Source organism: Schistocerca cancellata, chromosome 6, assembly GCF_023864275.1.
Source record: "Schistocerca cancellata isolate TAMUIC-IGC-003103 chromosome 6, iqSchCanc2.1, whole genome shotgun sequence".
Lineage (NCBI taxonomy): Eukaryota > Metazoa > Arthropoda > Insecta > Orthoptera > Acrididae > Schistocerca > Schistocerca cancellata.
The window spans coordinates 487,140,310-487,165,058 of NC_064631.1; the positions used below are offsets into that span (position 1 = coordinate 487,140,310).

At 39.2% G+C, this 24,749-nt stretch overlaps 1 protein-coding gene across 2 annotated transcripts in view; it reads left to right on the forward strand.

Moving 5' to 3' along the window:
- Positions 1-24,749, forward strand: part of LOC126190758 (structural maintenance of chromosomes protein 6) — a 221,183-nt gene that overhangs the window by 42,932 nt on the left and 153,502 nt on the right. For both annotated transcript variants that reach the window (XM_049931273.1, XM_049931274.1), the window contains exons 4-5: positions 16,541-16,702; positions 17,266-17,510. In XM_049931273.1, the coding sequence (XP_049787230.1) occupies positions 16,541-16,702; positions 17,266-17,510 (407 nt within the window). The remainder of the gene's footprint in view (positions 1-16,540; positions 16,703-17,265; positions 17,511-24,749) is intronic.

Below are 24,749 nucleotides of genomic sequence, written 5' to 3' on the forward strand. Positions count from 1 at the left end.
AGTTAAAGTTGAAAGTTTAAATGAAAACATACAAGCTAACACAGACAGCATTGCGGTCATCTACAACAGAGTAGAGACTGAAGTTGAAAGATTAGATCAGAGAATAGACAAAACTTCAGAAAACCTTAAACAAGAATACAACCTGTATACCACTAATGTAGATACAAAAGTAGAAAATATACACACTAAATGTACACAATTGGAGGACGCATTGATGTCCAAACAAACGATTTACAATCAAAATACAATGTATGGGCACATCCAAGTGAAATGCTTTCCTGGTGAAAATCTGCACCCTATTGACTTTATTCACCAATGTAAGGATATGTTTGTGGTAGGAATGTCAGATAACATAAAAATCAAGTTAGTAAAACGGTTTCTAGAAGGGGAGGCCCTATCCTGGGCAAATGAGAATAATTATTCTTGGAATTACTTTTGAAGAGTTTGAAGCTAAATTTATTTGCAAATTTTGGTCACAATCCATACAAGCCAGATTAAAGTCAGAATTTCTAAATGGACCAGTGTATAGAGGGAAAGTAGGGGGAATGCAAAAATTTTGCAGAGATCAATTGAAAAAGCTTGCTCACTTGAATAACTCTTTTGATATTATGACACAAATTGACGTTTTAAAAAGAAGGTTACCAGAGAGACTGCAGTGGGAATTGGTCCATGGACCAGACGATTCAATGGAAGAGTTCCTGAAATTTGTAGATAGATTAGATAGGGCCTTGGAAAGAGAAAATAACCAAAGTTTTGGCTCTGGCAACAACCAGTATGGGGGGTGGAACAGGAATGTAAATAGAGATTATTATGGGAGGAGAGACTTTGAAAATTCTGGAAATAATGCTCCAAATAGGGGAGATAGGAGATATGAAAATGATTTCAGAAACAATACACAGGAGGGAGGATGGAGGAGAGATAACAGGAATGATAGAAGTAGGTATTGGGGAAGAGAACAAGATAGAAGGGGGTTTGCTGAAACTAGTGAACAAAACGACAACTACAAACGGACAGACCGAGGGAACCGGCCGGGAAACGGTGGACAGTCCCACTAGATGTCCGTAGTTTTGGGGCTAGACAATATTATGATAGGACAACACATAACCGAAACTGGAAAAGGAGAAGATACAATGTAAAGAGTAAGTACCATGAAAACACTGATGTTGTTAGAATGAATAAATTAGAATTTAATAAAAGGTTTTGGGATACTATGAGTAAAAGTGATACAGTTAATAAAAACAGTGTTCAAGCACAGGTAGTTAGTGAAAGTGCAGAAGTTGAAGGTATTGCAGAGTTCCATAGTTGGGCTGAAAAAGATACTGGTGTTAATATCAAGTCAGACACACCACAAATAGAATCTATTTTGGGGGGGTTTATTTGATAAGAAGGGGGATGACGAAGTGTTTAATGGAGCCAAAGACTCAATTGCTGAGATTCAGATACATAGGGGGGAAACTGAAGATGGGGTTGTTGCGGAGGAGGAGGAAGAAGTCATAGAGGGACATTTAAATAATGATCCTAAATCAAGTGATGTTGTTGATGAGAGTGTGGAGGAAGAAATAAAAGTATTTGTAGAATTGAAAAGTGATGATGAGGTAAAGGTAAGTGGTGTGACAAACATGGGTAATAATGAGGTTAATGTAAGTGAAATGCAGACTAGGGAATGTGTATCTGAGGACAAGCTATTGCCTATTGGGAACTATGAAACACTACTCTATGAGAATGGTAATAATAATAATATTAAAGAAAATATAAAGGGATGGAATGTAAATGTGTGTTTTCAAGAAAAAGGGGAAAAGTTTTTAGAAGTTTTGTGGAACAACTATGGAAACCATATAAACAAAGGTGCCTTTTGGAAAGAATTAGCAAAGGTAAGTGCAACCTTGTATCCTACATGGTGGACAAGAATCCGTAGTGGACTTTATAAAAAAGGAGGTGAAAACAGTAGTTTAAGTGACAACACAGTGTTAAAAGGAATAGATGAAAACAAAGGTTTATGTTTAATTCTCAATGCTTTGCAAACAGAGAGGGGTGTGTCTAAGTGTAGGAAAGAGACATTAGACTTAGGAACTAAAGAAATTGAAAATGATCTAGTGTTTGAAAATACTGAAATAGACAAAGATGTTGAGCTAGGTTGTCCATATGTTAAAGTAAACATTGACATTGGTCCATTTGAAATAAAAGAAAGCCCACATCCTAATGCGTATAGACTTATCTTTCCCAGATCAAGAAGATTATTTGGATTAAGAAACATCACTGAATTGAAACCATATAAACATGATTAAGCACATTTCCCTGTTTGAATACAGTTACCCATTTTCCATAAAGCATGTTATCAGCAAAGTTTTTACTGGGTGTGTCAAATAGCAACTACCACTCATCCTACAGACCCTGGAGAAGTTCCAGATCTCTGAGAGAATGTTTTTATATTTATATTGTCACTATTGAATATTAAATTTTGAGACATCTTCTTTACTTGCAACGGGCAAGAAGGTGACAAACATTTATTACTTTCCTTTTGTATTGTTGAATATGGGACATACTTGCACCAAATAAAAGACAATGAAAAAATTGTTGTGCAAGACCCATCATTTTGTGACTATTGTGTTCTTAGGCATAAGATTTGTGTACAATTTTCTACAGTTAATCAGATGTTCACCAAGTTTGATGTTTGTGTTATGTTGTGACCAATTTAAGTGTCCAATTTTAGTATTAATATGTTCTTGTACTATCTTGACTATGCGTCACAATGGGAGACAAGTTTTTTAAATATTTCCTTTTTTTGCAAGTGCATATTATATTCATACATGTGACTTCTCTAGTGTTTGTGTTTATATATCATGTCCATACTTATATTTATGTTCTTTGTTTTCATTTCTTTTATGTGGCTCAAAAAGAGCAGACAGTTGCAATATTTTCCTATGGACATATGACCTGTCCATCTATGTAATATATTTATGTTCCTTCTATTATCTTGATTAATCTGTGACTCAATGAGAACTGACTTTGAAATAATTTACATATATTTTTGATATATCTTAAAATCGCATGTGATTTATTTGTGTCTGTTTTTAATCATTTTCCATGTGGCTCACTGGGAGCAAAGATTAACATTTTTTTTACTTTCATATATTACTAATTATTTTTATTATGCTGTCATACTGAATGACATAACACAAAGTGCATTTGAAACAACACAACTAAAATATTTGCGGGAAAAAGTCACTTTTCCAAATTTTAACCATTTGACACATTTGTCCTAATCGGCTAATATCATTAACGTTCTGTAAATGATATTACGTGAGGGGGGGTATTGTAACGGAACATATTAAAGGCTTTACTGTACCGAAGTATGCGATACCCTCCAAATTCAACCAGTTTAACGAGTATTTATGATTATAGAAAAGTTATTGTGTATGTTGACAATGATTGCGTAACATGTCTCCATAAACAGTCAACCCATTAAATTATACTGAATAACTAACCCACACAAAAGTTAATATCACTTGATCACTGATACAGCAAATGTCATCATGTAAAAACACTGAGTTCATCTTAAATAATTAATATGAAGTACGAAAAATAGTGTACAACTTAGGTATTTTGGATCTCCTTAAATAAAAATCACCCAGTGAAACCTGTTTGTTCACTAGGAGCGGTTTCACTTAGTATTCACAAAATCAATCCTGTTTTAGACAAAAACCAATGTATTTCTTAATAATTCATGTTAGTTACTTATTTATGCAAATTAGAGAAGTCAATTGACAAACTTCTAGAAAACGGATTTTTTGTAACAAAGAATTATTCTGTCAAGTCAACAAATCTGTCTGTCATTTCAATAACATGTTAAATTATGTCACTCGATGCAAATTAATAACTTTTCTGCACAAATTATGATAACAGATGTACATGTGACTTGTAAACTATATCTCTTTTTAATAGTTCTTTGACAATGTTATAAATACGAGCAGCAAGAAGGGTCGAAAGGCAGTCGGAATGTCACTTTGGTACAGTGTGTTTGTGTGTTATTGTTTGAGGTGGGTAAACAATGCAAAGAACATGTAAAGGAAGTTGTGTTGTGTCATAGTCTTTGGTGGACAGTGGAATTAAGATGGCCACCAGAGAAATAAATATTTGAAGTTTACATATTTGTTGGTTTCGTTCATTCTTTATCATCAAAAGCACATAAAAAACACGGGACCTCATGTTTTTAACCCTAGACAACCAGATTTAGAGCCAGCATCAACATCGAGACACAGCAGCGATCCAGCAAGCAGCAGTGATTACTACAATGCATTGTAATGGCGCCAACCTAACATCAAGTGCTAACAAGCCCCGTAAATGGGAGTGAAATAGTGCGATTATAGCAATTAGCAATATCTACGACCAGGCGACCATTACAACGTGCACCTTCCGCCGACCACTGGCGACAACATCGATGTACTGTGGAGACCTCACGCCCCACGTGTTGAGCAATTCGGCGGTACGTCCACCCGGCCTCCCGCATGCCCACTATACGCCCTCGCTCAAAGTCCGTCAACTGCACATACGGTTCACGTCCACGCTGTCGCGGCATGCTACCAGTGTTAAAGACTGCGATGGAGCTCCGTATGCCACGGCAAACTGGCTGACACTGACGGCGGCGGTGCACAAATGCTGCGCAGCTAGTGCCATTCAACGGCCAACACCGCGGTTCCTAGTGTGTCCGCTGTGCCGTGCGTGTGATCATTGCTTGTATAGCCCTCTCGCAGTGTCCGGAGCAAGTATGGTGGGTCTGACACACCGGTGTCAATGTGTTCTTTTTTCCATTTCCAGGAGTGTATTTATGTGCCGAGAACTGTCATTGTAAAAATACTTAAAGAGCGCATTTGGACTAAACTACATGGCCAGTTCCTTTTGCTGCCTTCCTTGCTGCCCAAACTTCCCTCATTCACTCGCTGTGTTTCTGTTTCCGGTCCTCTGTCCATGCTTTTTTTCGGCTTTGTGTCTTCGGCTTCATCTTGATTGCCTTTTTGGTTGCCCATATTTCTTTCATCTTCTGGCTGTGATCTTGCTTGTGTTCTTCGGTCCATTTTATGCCTGTTCGTTTGTCACATTGTATCTTATGTAGTTTACTTTTCTTAATGATGTTTCTGAATTTTATTCTGTCGTTTATTGTGTCTGCTGTTATGTTGAGTTGGTTCAGGTCGTTTTCTACCTCTGCCACCCATTTGTTGTTTCTAGTGGTTACCCAGTCAAAGATCTGTTTGGTCAGCCTGTGTGATGGCATTCTGTATAGGTGTCCATAGAATTGTAGTCTGCATTTTCTAATCTTTTCTGTGATTGTCTCCGTATGTTTGTACAGTTTCTCTGTAGGTTTCTTGATCCATATTCCATTGTTGTTAGTTGCGTCAAATATTTTCCTAAGTATTTTCCGTTCTACTTTTTCGAATTGTCTGATACGTGTATGCCCTAGGTTTAGTGTGGTCTCTGCTGCATATAGTGCCTCGGGGAGCACCACCGTGTCGTAATGGCGTAATTTGGATTTTTGTGAGATAGACTTCCTGTTGTAATGATTCCACACTACTTTGTATGCCTCGTCCAGTTTAGTCTTTCTTTCTTCGTTTGAGTCTCTGTTATGTCCACTCATTTGTAGTGTTTCACCGAGGTATTTGAAGTTTGCCATTTTGTAAATCGTGCCATACTTTGTGTTCAGAGATGAGAGTGTCTTTGTGCTCATAAACTGTGTCTTTTCATAAGAAATCTGTTGTCCAGTTTTGGAAGCGATTTCGTGCAGTTTTTCAATAGCGTCTTTTGTTTCCTTTATACCTTTCGTGACAATCGCCAAATCGTCTGCAAAAGCCAGGCACTTAATCTGTAGGTTTCCTAAGGTTATCCCTTGCTGTGATGTTTCCCATTCTTTTGTGACCTTATCTAACACCAGATTGAAAAGGAGAGGTGAGAGGCCATCACCTTGTCGAACACCTGTGCGAATTTCAAAGGGCTCTGATAGTTCCCCACAGAACTTTACTTTGGAGGTCGTGTTGGTTAAAGTTTGCTCTATGATAGCCCGTGTTCTGTTGTCTACTTTGTATTCTGCTAAAATTTTGAAGAGAGTTTTCTGGTCGATAGAGTCGTATGCCTTTTTGAAGTCAACAAAGGTAATGATCAGGTTCTGTTTGTGTTGTAAAATCACTTTCAGGTTCCAAATTTGTTCCGCACAAGACCGCCCTTTACGGAAGCCTGCTTGGTATTCCCCAATCAAGTGGTCGGTCTGGCATTCTAGTCTGTTCAGTAAAGCTTTAGAGAGGATCTTGTATGTGACCGGTAGTAGGGATATTCCTCTGTAGTTGTTCGGGTCAGTCTTGTCACCTTTTTTGTGTAGTGGGTGTATCAGGGCAGTTTTCCAGTCGTCGGGAATTTTCATGGTCTTCCAGATGTCTTCCAAGATCCTGTGGATGTCTTTGGTGAGTTCTGGGTCTTGTAACTTCCAGATTTCCGCGATGATGCCATCTTCTCCTGGTGCTCTACGATTCTTGAGTGACTTGATTATTTCTTTAACTTCTTCTAGAGTTGGAGGTTCACTATCTGGATTGTATGTGCTCGTTTCTGTCATCTTTTCTTCCATAGGGGGGTCCGTGTTGAGCAGTTTTTCAAAGTACTTTGCCAGAATGTCACAATTGTTTTTGGTATTGGTTTCTAGGGTTCCATCTGATCTTCTGAAAGCACAAGTTGGGTGGTTGATATCCAGTCATATTTTCTCTGAATGTTCTGTAGAAGTTTCTTGTATTGTTCTTCATGAAGTCTGATTCGATCTCTGTCAGTCGCCGTTTGTCATACTGTCGTTTTTCACTGCGAATGATTTTGCTTGATTGCTTCTGTGTTTTCAAGAAGTTCATCCAATTCTCTTGGGATTTATGGCTACTAAATTTTTTCCGTGCACTGATTTGTTGGTCAAAAGCTTGGTCACATCCGTGGTTCCACCAACGGCGTTTCCGTGTGCGTGGTGCTTGTGCTAGTTTCGTGGCCTCTCGGATTCTTCGTGAAAGTTGTGTCCAATCAGTCGTTTTCTCCATTTTAATTTTGTGTAATATTTGTGTCTGGTTTAAAGTAACGTATTCTGGATCTGGCCTAACAATTTTGTTCTTATGGAGCTTTTTCTTGGGCAAAAGACGAATCCTGATCTGTAGTAGGTGGTGGTCTGAGTCGAAGTAGCCTTTACGGGTGTCTATGTTCAAAATTTCTTTTTGTGAGTCTTTCTGGACTATTACGTGGTCGATTTGTAGTTCTTGCTTTCCGCTGGGGAATTTCCATGTGGTAAGTTTTCGTGTTGGTTTCTTGAATTTTGTTGACATAATATATATAGACCAACTGGTCTGTGATTACTAGTTTTAATTGTATGCCAAAGACAGCAGTTTTTAGTCAGTAGATTTTGTGTTGGTGATGTTAAAGGACATATTTCACATTTCTCTTTAATGTTCTGACTGCTGTAGGAAACTATTATTTTACATCTTGTGGTAAAGTTGAATAAATACATCACTAGCATTCTACACATATGTTTTAATATTTTCTTTTCTAGCTGTTTTTGTACTAGTTGCCAGATGAATAAAGGAGTTTATGTCTTATACTATGTTTCCAACAATGTTGAGACAAGATGTTGGCTGTCAGTTTTCATCATATTTTTCACTTCCTCAACTTCCCTCTACAAAATTGTGCGAGAACAGGGAGACATCACCACCAGAGGTTAAATCCCCTAGATAATGTTTCTGGGCTCATTTTATGTCTTTTCTCTGATCAATAGTGAGATCTTGTATTTCTATCACCAATAGAAATAAGGTAGGGGAGAGGCTGAAGAGGATACAATCTTGCCAGACGTGTTAGTTTCCATTATTGACTTCACATTCAGGTGCTAGAATTAAATTACTTTTTTTCTTCTTTCAAAACCTATATATCCAGATGTAAAGCACATTACAGTTTCTTACTTTGTTCTTAGATAATGTAAATTATTTTGGAAATAAACTGTTAAAACAGAAAAATAGGTTAATTGGTCACAAATTGATATTAATATAAGTGTTGATGGAAAACGCAAAATTGTAAGCTTTGGCGGCCAACGGGAGAATGTGTGACACTGCAGCACAATTTCACCACTCAGCTGGCAAGGATAATGGGGAAATGTTGATATCAGAGTATAAAGTCTTTGCAGATTTCATTCCGTTTACTCAATTCGACAGTAATTATGCCTCGAGGACAGGTACATGAATAGTATATGCAGATGTCAGCATTTGAGAGAGGACATGTAATTGGTCTCAAAGAAGCCATTTGAAGTAATTGTCGAATCACTCGAATAGGACCAATGGCGCTGTTCGATGATGTTGGCAGGAATGCATTAACTCTGGTCAAACACATCATCAAGAAGGAAGTGGTCGACGTAGAGAGACAACAGAACGTGAGGACTGAGCACTTGTCAGAGAGGCACTCAGATCCCTGGATTCATCATTACCATTGAACGATGTGCAACTGATGACCACAAGGACCATTAATAGGCGGCTCACAGGATGAGGCCTGAGCTAACATCACTCCTTGCACTGACGACCATTGGCAACTATTCACCAGCAAGCCTGTTTGTAGTGGCGTTGGACCCATTTGGCGCGGTATCTCTTTGGATGGAGTAGAATTGTCTTCAGTATCACTGTGAAATGAGCTCCAGTTATCAGAAAAGATGTGTCTGGAGACAACCTGGGCACCAGTGGGGTATCAACTCGACTGTTGTCCTCGGTATGGCCCTACAACCAAGACTGATAGTCCAGGGTGCCATTTCATTTCATTGCAGGACCTCTTTGGTTGTCATCTGTGGCACCTTTACAACACAGCGGTATGTCGATGATATTCTTGCTTTTCAGCAAAATAATGCCCGCGTGCACACGACGAGAGTTTCTGCTGCTTGTCTAAGTGTTTACCAAACCCTACCTTGACCAGCAAGGTCACTGGGTCTCGCCCAGTTGAGAATGTTTGTAGCATTATGGGCAAGATCCTCCACTAACATGCCAATTGGATAGAATTTGGCATGATATCTCTCAGGAGGACATCCAACAACTCTATCAATCAACATCAAGCTGAATAACTGCTTGCATAAGGGCTAGCTCATTATTGACTTGCTCAATTTATGAAGCACTTTCTCTCAAATAACTCATCCAATTTTTCTGAAATTGCAATCAGTTGTTTGTCTGTTACATGTACATTGCATCTACCAATTTCTGCCCCATTCAGATAATTCTTTTGTGGTGTTTCAAAATGTTATAACAGCCTGTTTAATACTGTGTTGGTTCACCTAAGGAATTATTGGCAGCAGTTCTGCATAGCATGTATTCATCATATTTTGGTAGCTTTCCGGCGGTCTGTAGCATCAGTTGTGTATGCAGCAGGTCACACAATGTCTATAATTATGGAATGGTAGTATATGGGTGTGGAGGTGGCGGCTGATAACATCCCAGATGTGTTCCCTCAGGTTCACACCAAGCGAATTTTGTGGCCAAGATTTCAATGTGAATTCACTATCGTGCTCCCCATATCGCTTTGACACAGATAGTTATCTTTCTGGAAGATATCTCACATTGGGATGTGACATCAAGCACTAAGGGGAGTAGATAGTCCATAATAATGTACTTGTATTCTACAGCTGTCATGTTTCCTTCGATTACTACCACAGGTCCTGTGGAAACCCATGTGAATGTCCCCTGTAGCTTAAGGCTGCCATCACAATGTGTGCCGAATGATGTAATCTGAAACACTTAGTTCTGAACCAGCATTCTACTCTGTCATCAGATCAACCACTTATCACAACAATCCTTCTCTACAGAGTGGAGAAGCATCCTACCCCTCGCTCTGTGATGTGTAGATGTCCAGCACCTTATCATTGTTATTATTTGATTGTGGTTTCACCATCCTTCAGCCACTTTCTCTAGATGCTCACTCGTAGAAGAACATCTGATCAGCATTGCTGTTCCTGTACTTGTTCCCAGGCGCTGTGTCATAACATCTGCTGTTTTCTAAAGACTTTTATGTCATTGCATTCCCCATTTGCGGCCCATATCATTCCTATTAGTGTTCACTCCACGTACATACTCTCCTTACAGTTCCATGTACTCACAACACCACAAGGTGGCATTCAGTTTTGAGCTGGGCAGTGTCGTAATGTTTTGGCTGATCAATGTATGTTGTTTCTATTTTTCTCCATGTGTACTTGTTCTGTGTGCAGCTTCTGCTTTTGTGTCCTTTATCTGACCAAGGATTGACCTTCTGATGTTGCTCAAATTGCTTGTTTCTTCTTTATTAGGAGCCTTCCTGATCTGGTGGCTTGATATGTCACAAACTGAAAAGTGGTGTAAAGATACTTTGGAAGAGAACTGCCATTGTCCTTCTCATGGAGTAATTTTAGATTTGTATCAAATTAGTGTGGCTTTTAATATCTCAAAACAGTTTCTGTGCAGAGCCAGTAATAACTGCACATTAAGTGTAAAACTTCATATTTAAAGGTTGTCAGTCAGTGTCACCAAAGTTATTGTTCAGCCATTCGCAGATAACACAGAAACTTAAATTGAGTGTAGTGTAAGAAAAGTAAAAGTGCTGAAGCCTATTGTCAAATTTTTCTTTACAAAGGAAGATACAATAGTAATGCAACAGTTTCTCACACTGCTGCAAGGATGAAAGACATAGATATTAATGTCTGTGGCATAGAGAAACAGCTGAAATCACTGAAATTTAACAGTCACTATCAAATTTTGTTCAGAATTTGCAGCTGAATTTCCCCCTCTTTTAGCCAAAATGTACAATAAATGCTGTGAAGAAAAGAACTGCCCAATGGTTAGAAAAAAAAAAAAAAAAAAAAAAAAGAAAAAAAAATCACATCAGCTACATGAAGAGCAGCACAAATGATCCACAAAACTACTGTCCAGTATCATTGACATCCAGTGGTTGTAGAATATTAGAACTAGAATATTAGAACATATTCTGAGCTCAAACATAACAAAGCGTCTCTAACGGAATGACCTGCTCCATGCCAGCCAGCATGGATCCCGAAAATATCAGTGTAGAAAACCCAACTCGCTCTTTTTTCTCATGACACCCTGAAAGTATTGGCACATCACAAAATTCAGATAAGTAATAATTATGTCTACATCAGTGAGTCACCTTTGGAATCAGCCAACTCATTTAAATACTTGGACATGAGTGGAATTGTCACATAGACTAACTGACAAAAGTAATGGGATAGCAGTTACTTCCGTAAAATATCTGGGAGTATGCGTGCAGAACGATTTGAAGTGGAATGATCATATAAAATTAATTGTTGGTGAGGCGGGTACCAGGTTGAGATTCATTGGGAGAGTCCTTAGAAAATGTAGTCCATCAACAAAGGAGGTGGCTTACAAAACACTCGTTCGACCTATACTTGAGTATTGCTCATCAGTGTGGGATCCGTACCTGGTCGGGTTGACAGAGGAGATAGAGAAGATCCAAAGAATAGCGACGCATTTCGTCACAGGGTTATTTGGTAAGCGTGATAGCGTTACGGAGATATTTAGCAAACTCAAGTGGCAGACTCTGCAAGAGAGGCGCTCTGCATCGTGGTGTAGTGCAAACCATACGCGACTGTAACAGGAAAGGGAGGTAAAGACAGTGGCACGTAAAGTGCCCTCCGCCACACACTGTTGGGTGGCTTGCGGAGTATAAATGTAGATGTAGAATAAGATTAGAACAATAGAGGGTATAGTAAAACAGGAGACTGAGCATCCAGTCAATGCGCAAGATACCATATCAGTTAAACTAAGTGACAATGTTAACAATTACACTAAATGACTGCTCTGACTGATGATTCTTAGGTTGTAAGCATTTTTAACAATCACTTTATAAGCGTAGCAGCAAAAATAGTATTAAATGGTTCAGGTGAAGGAGCAAATGAGTGTGTTACAAATTTCATTCCAAAAAACTAAGCAAATAGAAGTAGCGACCCACAGCTTTCACTGAAATTAGTGGAATTATAAAAATTATGAAAAACAAAAGCTCATGTGATATCGATGGAATTTCAAACAGAATTCTGAAAAGGTGATGTAATATCCTTAGTGATATATGAGTGGTATCTGTGATCCAGGGAATTTTTCCTGACAGATTAAAATATGCAGTTGTTAAACTTCTTTGCTCTTTATGATGAACATGACAAGAAAGTTTTAAATAATTATCGTCCAGTTTCCTTACTAATGCTTTTTTCCAAAATATTTGAAAAAGTTATGTACTCCAAAGTACTCTCACATTTAAGTAGAAACAACTTAGTACCTCACATTTTCGATCCAGAAGTGATTAACTTCTCATGGTTGGGGTTCACAGTCGTGTAGAATTATTTAAAAGACATTATATTCACCATTGACTAGAGAGTTTTCATTTTCACAATTCCAATTTCTTTGAAAACCTATCAGACTTATGGAACAAAATACCAAAACACAATATCAAGATAGTAACAGTGGATGTTAGTGGAAAAGTAATGGGGGATTTTAATGCAAATTTTGGAAAACAGAATGTTGTCAAACGTTCTGTTCGAATTATAATTCACATCAGAAAAGTAATGACATGTTACATAAAGAAACATGGAATTCAAATGATAAGGAAACAGTAAATCAAGTTGGTCATGTTCTCATACATAACAGACATAGAAAGGCAATCATTCCGAGGAGTGGAAATGGGATCAGAAAACAGTCTAGTTAAACAAGTACAATGAAAATCCTGTGAACAGGAAAATGTTATGCAGGTCTTGGAGTCACTCGTGTCCATCTAGAAAAGTTTTTACTGAGTTTAACAAAGGCGATGTTGGTCTGATGTATTTGACAATGCCCTTTGCCTACACTCTGTAAAGGATCGTTGTAAGAAATACCAAAGTAAAATCAACCTGAAGATACCCAAATAAGGCGAAATGTGTAGTTGAAAAATAAAAAAACTAAAATTGCAATCAAGACCGTTTTTAACCAATACTGTTAAGCACTGGTTTGCTGTATGCCACATATGGAGTGAAAGAATTTCTATAGAATCAGGTTAGTAGGTAGTACCTAAAAAGAAAATTAGAAGTGGAAATGTGGCCAAATTTGATCTGGAAAATGTAATAGGAACAGAAGAGATACTAAAATCAAAAATTTGAAATTTCAAATTGATTTGAGGTTCTGAGTAGGGTGGGAGAAAATCATGAAATGAACAGCAATGTGCACCGGAATTGAATGAAAGAAGTTATCCTCACAGCTGCAAGTAATAACCTTCAGGCAGTAAAACAAGGCAGGGAGAAATGATTTGTTGAGGAATGTGAGGAAGGTGAAGACAAGGCTATGAAATTATGCTAGAAATGGCTGCAAGTTCATAAAAATCCTGAAATAGAACTTCATGATTGGCAGGCGTACAAGCAGGCTAGCAAAATAAATAGTAGGAAAAATAAACCATACCTAAAACAACAAATCGAATCTATTAATGGATAACATCAATGTAACAACATTCAGGAAATGTGTGGCAGAGTCATTGAAATTAAAAGAGGTTTCAGTTAAAAGTCTAAGGTGATGAAGGATAAGAATGGCAGTATGGTTATTGAACGAAGTGAAGTCTTATCAACAAGCAAGAAATATTTTGACAGTCTACTGAAATATTCGGAATCAGAATCACCAATTACAAATTCCAGCAGCAGCCCTAAAATGACCATAATCCAGAACTGACATACGAAGGTGTGCTAAGAAGTATCAAACACCTAAAAATTGGCAAGGCGATTGGGAGTGATCGTATTCCAGCTGAGATACCAAAACATGGAGAAGAAGCACTGCACAGATGTTTGCTTCACCTCGTGTAGGTAATCTGGAAAACTGAGTCCACGGCAACAGAATGGAAAGAGCATTCACAGTTATTGTTCCATCTCAGTTGTACATTTTTAATTATATTATGTGCTTCAGTCACTTAGGATCATCTTCAGATCGAAGCAGTTGTGTCAGAGTATTCTGGCATGTTGTTCTGAGTAGAGTTGAGGGGTTGCTTATGCTTTGATCTGAAGATGATCCAGAGTGATCGAAGTATGTAATCTAATTAAAAATGTGCAGCTGAGACAGAGCAATAAACGCAGTTTGTCACAAGACAAATATGTTGGCTATAGTGAGGGTGGAAAGAATCAGTAATGGTTCTGATACGTAAAAAAGGAGACAAGGAAGACTACAGAAACAATAGGGTAATATCATTAGTAAACATTGCCTATAAAATTGTATCCTGTTTATTGCTGAAGTGCATGAAACCATACACTGAAAATATAATCAGTGATTATCAAAATGGCTTTTGCAAAAATAGATCTGCTACTGACAGTATATTTACAATCAAAACAGCAAATGAAACATTATTGGGAATGTAAACGAAAATGAATACATTACTTGTTCAGTGACTTAATGAAAGCTTTTGACTCCATCCACAGGTAAAGCCTGTGGATTCTTGTGATGGACTTGGGATTTCCAATTAAACTTATAAATCCTTGTAAAATATACATTGATGATAATAAAAGCAGATTTTTGCTAACTGGAATAAAATCTGACCATTTAAAAACAAGAACTGACCAAGACAGGGAGATTCTCTGTCCGCTTTTCTCTTCAGTTAGCCTTGGAGAGAGTTGAGAGGAAACTCAAACTAGTACATGTTGGGATCCTCCAAAAAAAAAAAAAAAATGTTTTACCGTATGCAGGTGGTATAGTGCTTGTTGGAAAATGTGAAATAGATTAGACAGTTATTTGTGGAGCTCGTAGAAGCAGTATCCAAGCTTAGCCTAAAAGTAGATGATCAGAAAACAAAACACGTGATTGTTCAAAGATGTTGGAATAGCAAAATGACTAGTTACATCTAATAATTGGCAAACATAAATTCGAACTTGTTTAAGAGTTCATATTTCTGGGTGCAATGGTAAATGAACAAAATCAGAGACAAGTAGAAATGAAATTGAGATTGCAAAATGCTAATAGAGCCTACTACTCCGTTAAAAAAAATTAGGGCCTAAACTACTGACAAGGAAAACTAAATGAATGTTTATTACACAATTGTCAGACCATTCCTAACCCATGAAGCAGAAACATGGAGTTTAACTAAAAGGGAAGAACACTAGTTATAAGTATTTGAAAACAAAGTTTATTATTGTTGTTTTTGGGATGTATGGGTACTCAACTTTGAGGTTAACAGCACCCTTACAAATTTTAAAAGAAACCAGTGTTGGGTCAAGAGCCTAAAAACATTGTCACACTCACTCACTCCGATCTCATTCATGTAGATCCACACAATCATTCTGTATCATAAGCCAAAACAAAGTTTATAAGTAAATCGTTGGTCCGTACTATGACAACGATTAAAAAACTGGAAGAGAAGAGACAACACACAAACCCACATTCTATCACAATAAGCAACAACAGTGAGCATAATAAATTCCAGAAGACTTCATTGGGTAGGCTATCTGATGAGAATTAAGAGAATCAAGTGATTTCAAGAATATTCCTGGAGAAGTCATTTCATAGTAAAAGACCAAGAGGGAGAACCAGGAGTGTATGGGTAAATGAATTAAAACAATATTTAACAGATTTAACAGAATTGGTGTGAGGGATTAGCAGGAAGTAGCACAAGATGGAAGCTTTTGGAGGCAGCTTGTGAGATTGGCACAGAAGTTTCGAGTCCCTTAGAAGCCAAGAAGAAGAAGAATTTGCAATTTTGGCCATTATCAAGTTGTGTACTGCAGACAACTGTGCTTTGGCAAAAGTCAAACATTAAAATCCTCCAACATGTACACATGTCATCCTTGTACCTGAACCTTGTAACTGGAAGGATACAGCAATGTTAAATGAACACGAGACACTGTATGCTGTGAAAAATTATGTAAATTGTATAAAATATTACAAATATTGACATCCAACAATGGAAAATCCAGGGTGGAATGTAACAATAAAATGAAAAGGATAGTTGCTACTCACTATACAGCAGAGGTGCTGAGTTGCAGAAAGGCACAATAAAAATACTGTCAGAAAGTTAGCTGTTGAGTCTGGCTTCAGCTGCCAGAGACTGTGGTCATATGTGTGAGGGTTGCATTTGCGTTAATGTGTGCATGTGTGTGTGTTGTCTACTTTTGACAAAGGCCTCGTTGTCCACCAGCTAACTTTCCAACAGTCTTTTTGCTGTGCTTTTCAGCGACTCATCATCTCCGTTATGTGGTGAGTAGCAAATATTGACATCCTTAACGTGACTCCCAATGAACTATCACTCCTTCACATCACCCATATATAAAATCAAAACAACACGTTCAGCTGAGGATCTTAGCTCTGGTGCTTGTGTTTGTCATAGTTCAATAACAAAAAGGGAGAAACAGAAAAAAGACAAGGTGTAGTGGGGAGAGAAGAAAGTTGCTCGCTATATGTGTAGTTTTTTAATGAATGACTTCTCAGCCTGTTCATCATATTGTATTTACCGTAAAATTTTTGTGGTTTCCTTCCTGCAATCATCTAAGAAAGTTTGCTTTTATTTTTTACAGACTTTGTTAGAAAAGGAGCAACTACTGCATCGGTTGAAATAACTATTAACAACAAAGGTGTCCGTGCATATAAACCTGAAGAATATGGCAATATGATAATTATATGTAGAACATTAAGTGCGGTATCAGGACAGTCAACCTACAGAATACGATCAGCAAGAGGTTAGTAGATTAAGGTTGTTCTGCATTTTTCAGTGTTTTATATGGTAAAATCTGATCTCATGTTGAGTGAAATGAAATCAGTTTCTTGTCAGTGACACAAAGTCATCATTTTGATGGTTTGTTACTTTAATTGCACATGACATTTTCAAAAATTGTGGGGCTTCATAAAGTAATTAATCTTGAGGAAACTGCAGTGTGTATAGGAGACATGGAAAAGAAATGCAAGTAGTGTGTGCATGTCTGAGTTGTTCAGCACTGATGCTTTTTACTCTTCATCAAGCCGTCAGACTATTTTCTCCATAGATTCTCTATGCAGTCCTTCCATTTTATCTTCTATGAAGCTATTGTTGGTTTTTAAGGAACTTCATATTTCTCCATGATTGACTGTCCATATATAATGTTATTTATGATGTTCCTTTCTTCTGTTATTTAAAAATTAATTGGCTTACAGTTACTTTCACCTTCCATATTCATAACTAGATCTCTATAGCATAATTTTAAGATAATTTATGTACACCGCCTCTGTAAATGGGTCTTGTTTTTAAGATTGTTTAATTGTTTAGGGGAAGTCAAGTCATCAAAAAAGGAGGAATTGGATCGTATTGTCAGTCATCTGAATATTCAGGTTAACAATCCTATATCGGTGTTGAATCAGGATACAGCACGCACATTTCTGAGCAACAGTGATCCTGCAGAGAAATACAAACTTTTCAAAAAGGCAACACAACTACAAGCTATAGAGGATACATATCAGAACACAATAAAGAGCCTTGAAGAAGCCAAACGCATTTATCAGCAGAAAAGGAAGGTTAGTGCTGATGAGTAGTAGGTGGTTGTGTGCACATGGGCACACACGTGTGTGTGCATGTGTTGGTGTTGTCTTTAAATATATTTCAATAAACAGATGGTAATAATGAGTGCTTATTTGTTGTGATTTACCTATAATGTTTTCCGTAGAAACAACGAAATATATTTATGAAGTATGAATTAAGAAAAAAGTTTTAGCACATGTCAAATTGTATTAGAGATGCAATGATGTGAGACTGTGTATGATCTCTGTGTTTTTTAATAACAACAGATACCTTTGTTACAAGAACACCCACTTAACCAGATGTACCGTTTCAGTGTACCTGTGAAATGAAAATATGCATTCAAATACATTTTTCATGAGGAGCTTTAGGATGACCTGATTATACTCAAATCATAACATAGTGATGACTTTTTGCTGCATTGGTGATAAAGCTAACACAAGCTTTTGTCAGCAAAATTAAGAATAGATATTCACATAGCCAGTTTTGCCTGCACATAACTGTCATGTAACTCATATGATCATGTTTATGAACAGTCCAAGCTTTAATTTATTTTCAATTTTTACTGTATACAGGATTTAAAAAATAGTAAATAGGTAATAATTGTTTATTAAAATCTGTGATCAGAAACTCTGGTACTGATGATGTTTTTTTACTTGATAATCTCTGATGGTGAGTTTGGTAAAGAATTAGCTATAGTGAAGTCAGTGTGAGTTGTTCCATGACAGTTATATTGGGTTGGCTGCGGCTGCTTAATGGGCCTACCTGAACCAATAAAGTAACATGATTTTGTAAATGTCTTTATGGCAACGGTTCAATGTTATTGCAGCTCTGTAGATGGCTGCTGTTTTCACCTGCAGAGATTAGTGCTTCACAGTTGAAAGCTGGCAACAGCACTGTGAGCTGCCAGGAATCGTCCTTCACCGACTCAACTGCAGGAGCATGCATTAGCAAAAAGTGAAATTAAATTTTGGAACATGTATACACGTTGTAGTTATGTCTGATGCAAGCTGTTAAGTATTAGGCTCTCATAAAAAAAATATATATATATAAAAAAAATTCCAATGCTGTCCCATGGGGCAACCATGCCTATGTCTGCTCCTCAATGCACTCATTGGCAGGTGCAGGTAACATTGGCTACATGTCAGAAGGTTGTATTGCATGTGTTCTGCACATGTACGAGCTGTTTAGACACCCCAGTTAGGCCAGTGGAGTATGATTATGTATGCTGCAGCCTGCCTGGATGACTCCTATAGGTCATCCTTTTGCCACCTGTTCCTGTGACCAAACGGCTGTCTGCGAGTAGCCTTTGAGTTGGAACAGGCTGATGTAGACCTCTTAAAGTGCTAATTGTTTTGTAAGAATACTCTGTTGTTGGGACACGTTGTGGTGCACAACTGCCTCAGTTTACTTTTGGTGTATTTGTTTACAGTCTGTCCTACAAGTTCTAAATTAGCCACATGTAAACTAAAAATTAACTTAAGAGTATCTTTACATCCAGCTTCACCAAAGTTTTGCTGATACAGTGTTTAGTGTAGATGGAGGCCAGGAGGATTACTGTTTTGAATGATGTCTTGGAAGTGTATCTCTGGTTTAATGATTCAGAGAATCTGGTGTTACGCAACACAATCCAAATGACAGAGGTTGTAGAAAAGCCATTGAAATTCAGCATGTTGTGTATAGCAGCATGTTTTGTCATTAGATAGTTATCTCTGATCTCGGTCACATTTTGGTGGTGGCCATTCGTTGGAGTGGACAGCTGATCAGTAGTTATACTCACACGCAACACTGGACAGAAATCACAGCAGGGTTGGTTATGACTACCTTCACAGGTAGCCCTGGCTCTGATAGGATAGGATAGGATAGGAAACCTGTGGCAGATCAAAAGTAGGATGTGCCAGGTGGGTGAATCGACAGGGCTCGCACCTAGACAAGAGCTTGGGAGTAGGTGTTGCATATAGCTGGACTAGGGTATTGCATAGATTGGGTGGGATGTGGAATGGGTGGGAAGGATTGCATGTAGGATGTTTTTCATTTCCGTGCCCATGCCAGATGAATGACCATCACCAAAGTGTGGCCAAGAGCAGATTTGACCACCCAATGGCAGAATACGCTGCTGAGCATGACGTGCTTGATTTTAATGACTGGTTCACCATGTCAGGTTCTCTGATTACACTGATGAGAGCTTGCAACACACCCTGCAGTCTCATAATTCTCGTGGCCTCAATCTCCTCCCGACCCTGCTCCTCACCTACCAATACCCCTTCTCCGTGACCCTAACTTCATTTATCCTGCACCGATACCCTCTTGCCACAGTTTCCCTCTTCATTAGTCCTATCCTTTCCTCCCAGTACACTCTTCCAAGGAGTCAGGAGTGGGAGTGGCATAGGGATGGATCATGTGTAGGTTTGGTGGATGACAGAACACCACTTTAGGAGTGATGGGAAGGATCATTCATAGGATGACCTTCATTTCTGGACATTGTAATAGGTACTGTAACCTTGGTGAAGGAAATGGTGTAGTTGCTCCTGTCTGAGGTGATGTTAAGTGATGTGGGGGGATCACCTTTGAAGTGTCAGCAGACGTGCCAACACTGTTTTGTTGGAGGAGACCGAAATGCACGCTATAAGCTCACTCAAGCTGGCGTGAGGTCTGAAACAGGATACGTAATGAATGCTATAAAGAAAAGTACGTAGCCTCTGGAATACTTAACTTTAATCCACATTTGTAGAACATTGCTCTTGTTGATACAGTAATAGAATTTCAATATCAATGGAATACGGCACCTTGCTAGGTCGTAGCAACTGTAGCTGAAGGCTATGCTGACTATCGTCTCGGCAAATGAGAGCGTAATTCTCAGTGGACCATGGCTAGCAACGTCGGCTGTACAACTGGGGCGAGTGCTAGTACGTCTCTCTAGACCTGCCGTGTGGTGGCGCTCGGTCTGCAATTACTGACAGTGGCGACATGCGGGTCCGTCGTATATTAGCGGGCCGCGGCCGATTTAAAAGCTACCACCTAGCAAGTGTGGTGTCTGGCGGTGACACCACAACCTTTGTAGCTGATTCTTGGTGATGGGAAGATTGGGAATATGTGCAGATATGGCATGGGAAATCTGTTCGTGGACTATGCCTGGGGGGAAGTGCCTGTTTGTAAGAGCTCTCATGGGATCTTCAGCATACTGGGCAAGGGAATTCTCATTACTACAGATATGCCATCCAAATGTGATCAGGCTGTGTGGTAATTATTTTTTATTTTGGAAGGGGTGAAAGCTGTCAAAATGCTAGTACTTTTGGCAGTTAGTGGGTTTAATATGACAGAGCCATTAGAAAGGTGGAGGGCAACATCCAGGAAGGTGGCATGTTGGGCTAACAACGACCAGGTGAAGTGGGCAGGAAAAGTGTTGAGGTTGTGGGGGAATGAGCATAGAGTGCCTCGGCCCTTTTTATGGACTATCTGGCGGAAACCTTCCTAGCCTCTTGTAACAAGCTCTTTGTATGATACAGTTTCGTTGATGATATATACATGGTCTGGGCTCAGGGCCAAGACACCATATTTTTATAAATCCACCACTTCAACACGCAGTCCTCCTCAGCCCAACAGGCCACCTTCCTTTACTTTGTCCTCCACCTCTTTGATGGTTCCATCCGCTCCTTTCTACATATTAAACCCACTAACCACCAACAGTACCTGCATTTGGCAGCTATCACCCCTTCCACACCAAAAAATAACTTCTACACAGCCTGGCCACTCATGGCTAGCATATCTGCAGTGACAAGAATTGCCTTGTCCAGTATGCTGACAGCCTCCCAAGGGCTTTCACCAATGGACACTATCCTCCCCTCTGCCCTCTCCAAACTTAGTTCACTTAGTACACAGGTATCCCGTACCATATCCTCAAACACCCTTAATCCTCCAACTACTCCCAAGGATCAGCTTTAAAGTAGTGCTCCCCATGTCAACTAATATCAAATTGGACCAAAGCAACTGAAACATATATTTTGCCATGGTTTGAACTACATCTGTCATCATGCCCTGAAATGAAGGACATCCTACCCAAGATCCTTCCCAATCATCCTAAAATGTTATTCCGTCACCCATCCAACCTACACAACACCCTAGTTGACCTCTATGCCAGTCCCACTACAAACATTTTGCCCAGGGGTCATACCCTGTGGAGGACCCAGTTACATCATCCGCCCAGCACTTCCTACTCCAGTCCTATCAGTGGTTTATCCTATCCCATCGAAGTTGGGTCACCTGTGAAAGCAGTTAAGTCATGTACTAACTCTATTGCAATCACAGCTTAGCTTTTTGTGTTGGCATGACAACCAGTCAGATGTCAACCAGGATACTGGCCTTGCCAAACTGTGGACAAGAACAGAGTTGACTACCCAGTGGCACAACACACTGAATACAAAATACTCATTGAGTGAGGAGGTGCAGTGGTTAGCACACTGGACTCGCATTCGGGAGGACGACGGTTCAATCATGTGTCAGGCCATCCTGATTTAGGTTTTCCGTGATTTCCCTAAATTGTTCCAGGCAAATGCCGGGATGGTTCCTTAGAAAGGGCATGGCCGACCTCCTTCACCATCCTTCCCTAATCCGATGAGACCGATGACCTCGCTGTTTGGTCTCTTCCTCCAAACAACCCAACCCAACAAAATACTCGAGTACAAAGGCTGTTTTGCAGTGCATGCCATCTGGATCCTTCCCCCCAGCACTAGATTTTTCTGAATTATGTAGAAAAATGTGAGCCTTGTGACACATTCTTTGCTCCCGTTATCCCCTGGGCCTGTCTCCACTAACCTCCTGTCCCAACACCTTCTACCCAACAGTTTCCCTTTTCTCTTCTTGTCACACCCTCCCAACCCACACTTCCATGTCATCTTAACAGTGTGCCACGCCCGAACAGCTCCAGTGCCCGTGAATCACATGCCTAGCCCATGCACTCGCACCTTTCCCTCCTGCATTCCTAGTCAGCACACCTGCTGCCTCCCTCCGAGCCACTGACTGCCCATTTCCAAAACCTCTTTCTATTTCTCACCCTTATCTTCATCCATCCACCCCACCTAATATAACCCCACTCCACCTAAGTCCAATTGGTGAACTGCAATCCTGGCATTGTGTGTCAAGTTGGTACAGTGTAGGGGCACAGGTGTGTGTGTGTGTGTGTGTGTGAGAGAGAGAGAGAGAGAGAGAGAGAGAGAGAGAGAGAGAGAGAGAGGGGGGGGGGGGGGGGGCGGCACACTCTCATCATATGCTTTCTTCTGAAAGCAAGGGAGTTTTCATTGTCTTGTTTGTGCCTGTCAACAGCTCATTGTTTCTGCTACTCAAAGTATGCTCTCGTTTACTCCTAAATGATTTGCAGTCTGCCAGAACTTTATTTACTACATTTATTTATACATTTTGTTAATTGTATCTAATAAATAAAATTATTCTCTTCTCTTTTTTACCATGCAGATGTACAAGAGCTCATAGACCATTCTTTCCATTAGTAATAATTAAGCATAATGCTGAGTAGTTCTTCACCTAATAAATATGTTTCTTAGTGTAGGAATAATTCATCAATTTTGCATTATGCTAGTCAGAGATCACTCACTCTAACTTTCGATTATTATTGCTAACATGATTCTTTTATGTCAGTGAAAGGATATAAAAATTAATTATTTGTTCTTTAACTCTACCAGAATTAATTTTATTCAATTATCTTTTCTCTAAGTGTGATTTCTTTAGTAATTTAACACTTTATCTCGTGCTCTCAAAATATGATATAGTTCGTCTTTTATCCTACCAGTTACAGAAGTCAGCTCAAATCTCTTCCAGGTCAGGCGGTGGCATCTATCAGTGCTAACTCAATTACTGTGTTATGATAAATGCGAAAACTCAAAATAGCACTCTAGTAAATTAACATAGTGGTGTTCTTTGTTAATCTTAATTCATCAGTACCACAGGTAATGAGATAGCAATTTGACTGTAAATCTGTTGAGTTTGCTACCAAAGAAGTCACACAGCGCACCTGGTAACGACAAGAGTAGCTCCTATCTCACATAAAATTTATAACTTAGCCTTTTGGTACTCAGTTCACATGAACAGCCATCCATCCAGTACAAACCAACAAAAACCAACGAGAATAATATTTCATAGCTTTCCGGACAAGTGTCTGTCACAGAATTACTAACTTGAACTGGATATCAGTCAGAAATACCACAAACCAACTCTCTATCCTCTGCATCAGCTAATGATTCTTAAGATTTACTCATCAGTTAATACCTTTAATTAAAATATTTCTAACTATAGTATCAACAGTCATTTCTGGTTTTCTGTCAAGTTTATAGATTTGTTCTGAAAAAAACTTTAAAATTTTCATAACTCATCTACAGTTAGAGCCGAGGGTACTAAATTGACATTATAATATTGCTCGCCCATAGCAATTTGAGGTGACTTTAAATAGCCAACTCGCCCATCTGGTCAACTCTCGATCCAAATCTCAGCGCTTTTCAAAACCCGCTCTGAACTTGCATAGAAGTATGAAGCACAAAAGAACATTGTTATTGAAACTTTTAACACTAAATATGTTGTAGATATTTGCAGTCTGTTCTCCTTGTGGTAGCCAGCTTTAATGCAGTGTATGTACATTAATCTCTATGGAGCATGCACGTCACTTGTTTTTGTCTCATCAGTACACTGACTTAGCAGATGTCATGGGACAGTGGGGCACAGATAGCTTGGGTGTGTTGTATGCATCACCCCCCTCCCCTCCCGTCCATCCCCCTCCCCTCCCTGTGCCGACTGCAGCTGTATAAGAGACCTGAGAAGTGGTTTGTGTAACATGCAGTGTCATCATGAGCCGACACCATTTGATCTGGTATGACGATCAATGCCCGATGGATGGGAATTTCGATTTCGGTAGTGGTGCAGGAATTTGGCCTCACACTTTCAACTGCGTCCAGGGTGTATCATGAATGGTTGATTGAGGATGTGTTCTTCAACAACAAACTACCAGTCATCCAGCTGCCCTCAATGACCTTGATCGGCGGCATATGGGACGGATCATCACTAGTGACAGAAGAGCAATTGTGCAACAAATCGTGGCCCAGTTCAACACAGGTTGTGCTAGACAAGTCTCTCAGTGGAGAGTCCATAGGGATATGGGTTCCATGGAGTATGGAAGCTAGCACTGCACCAGTCAGTAGGGATGGATGCTGGAACAATGGCGTCACAAGATATGATTG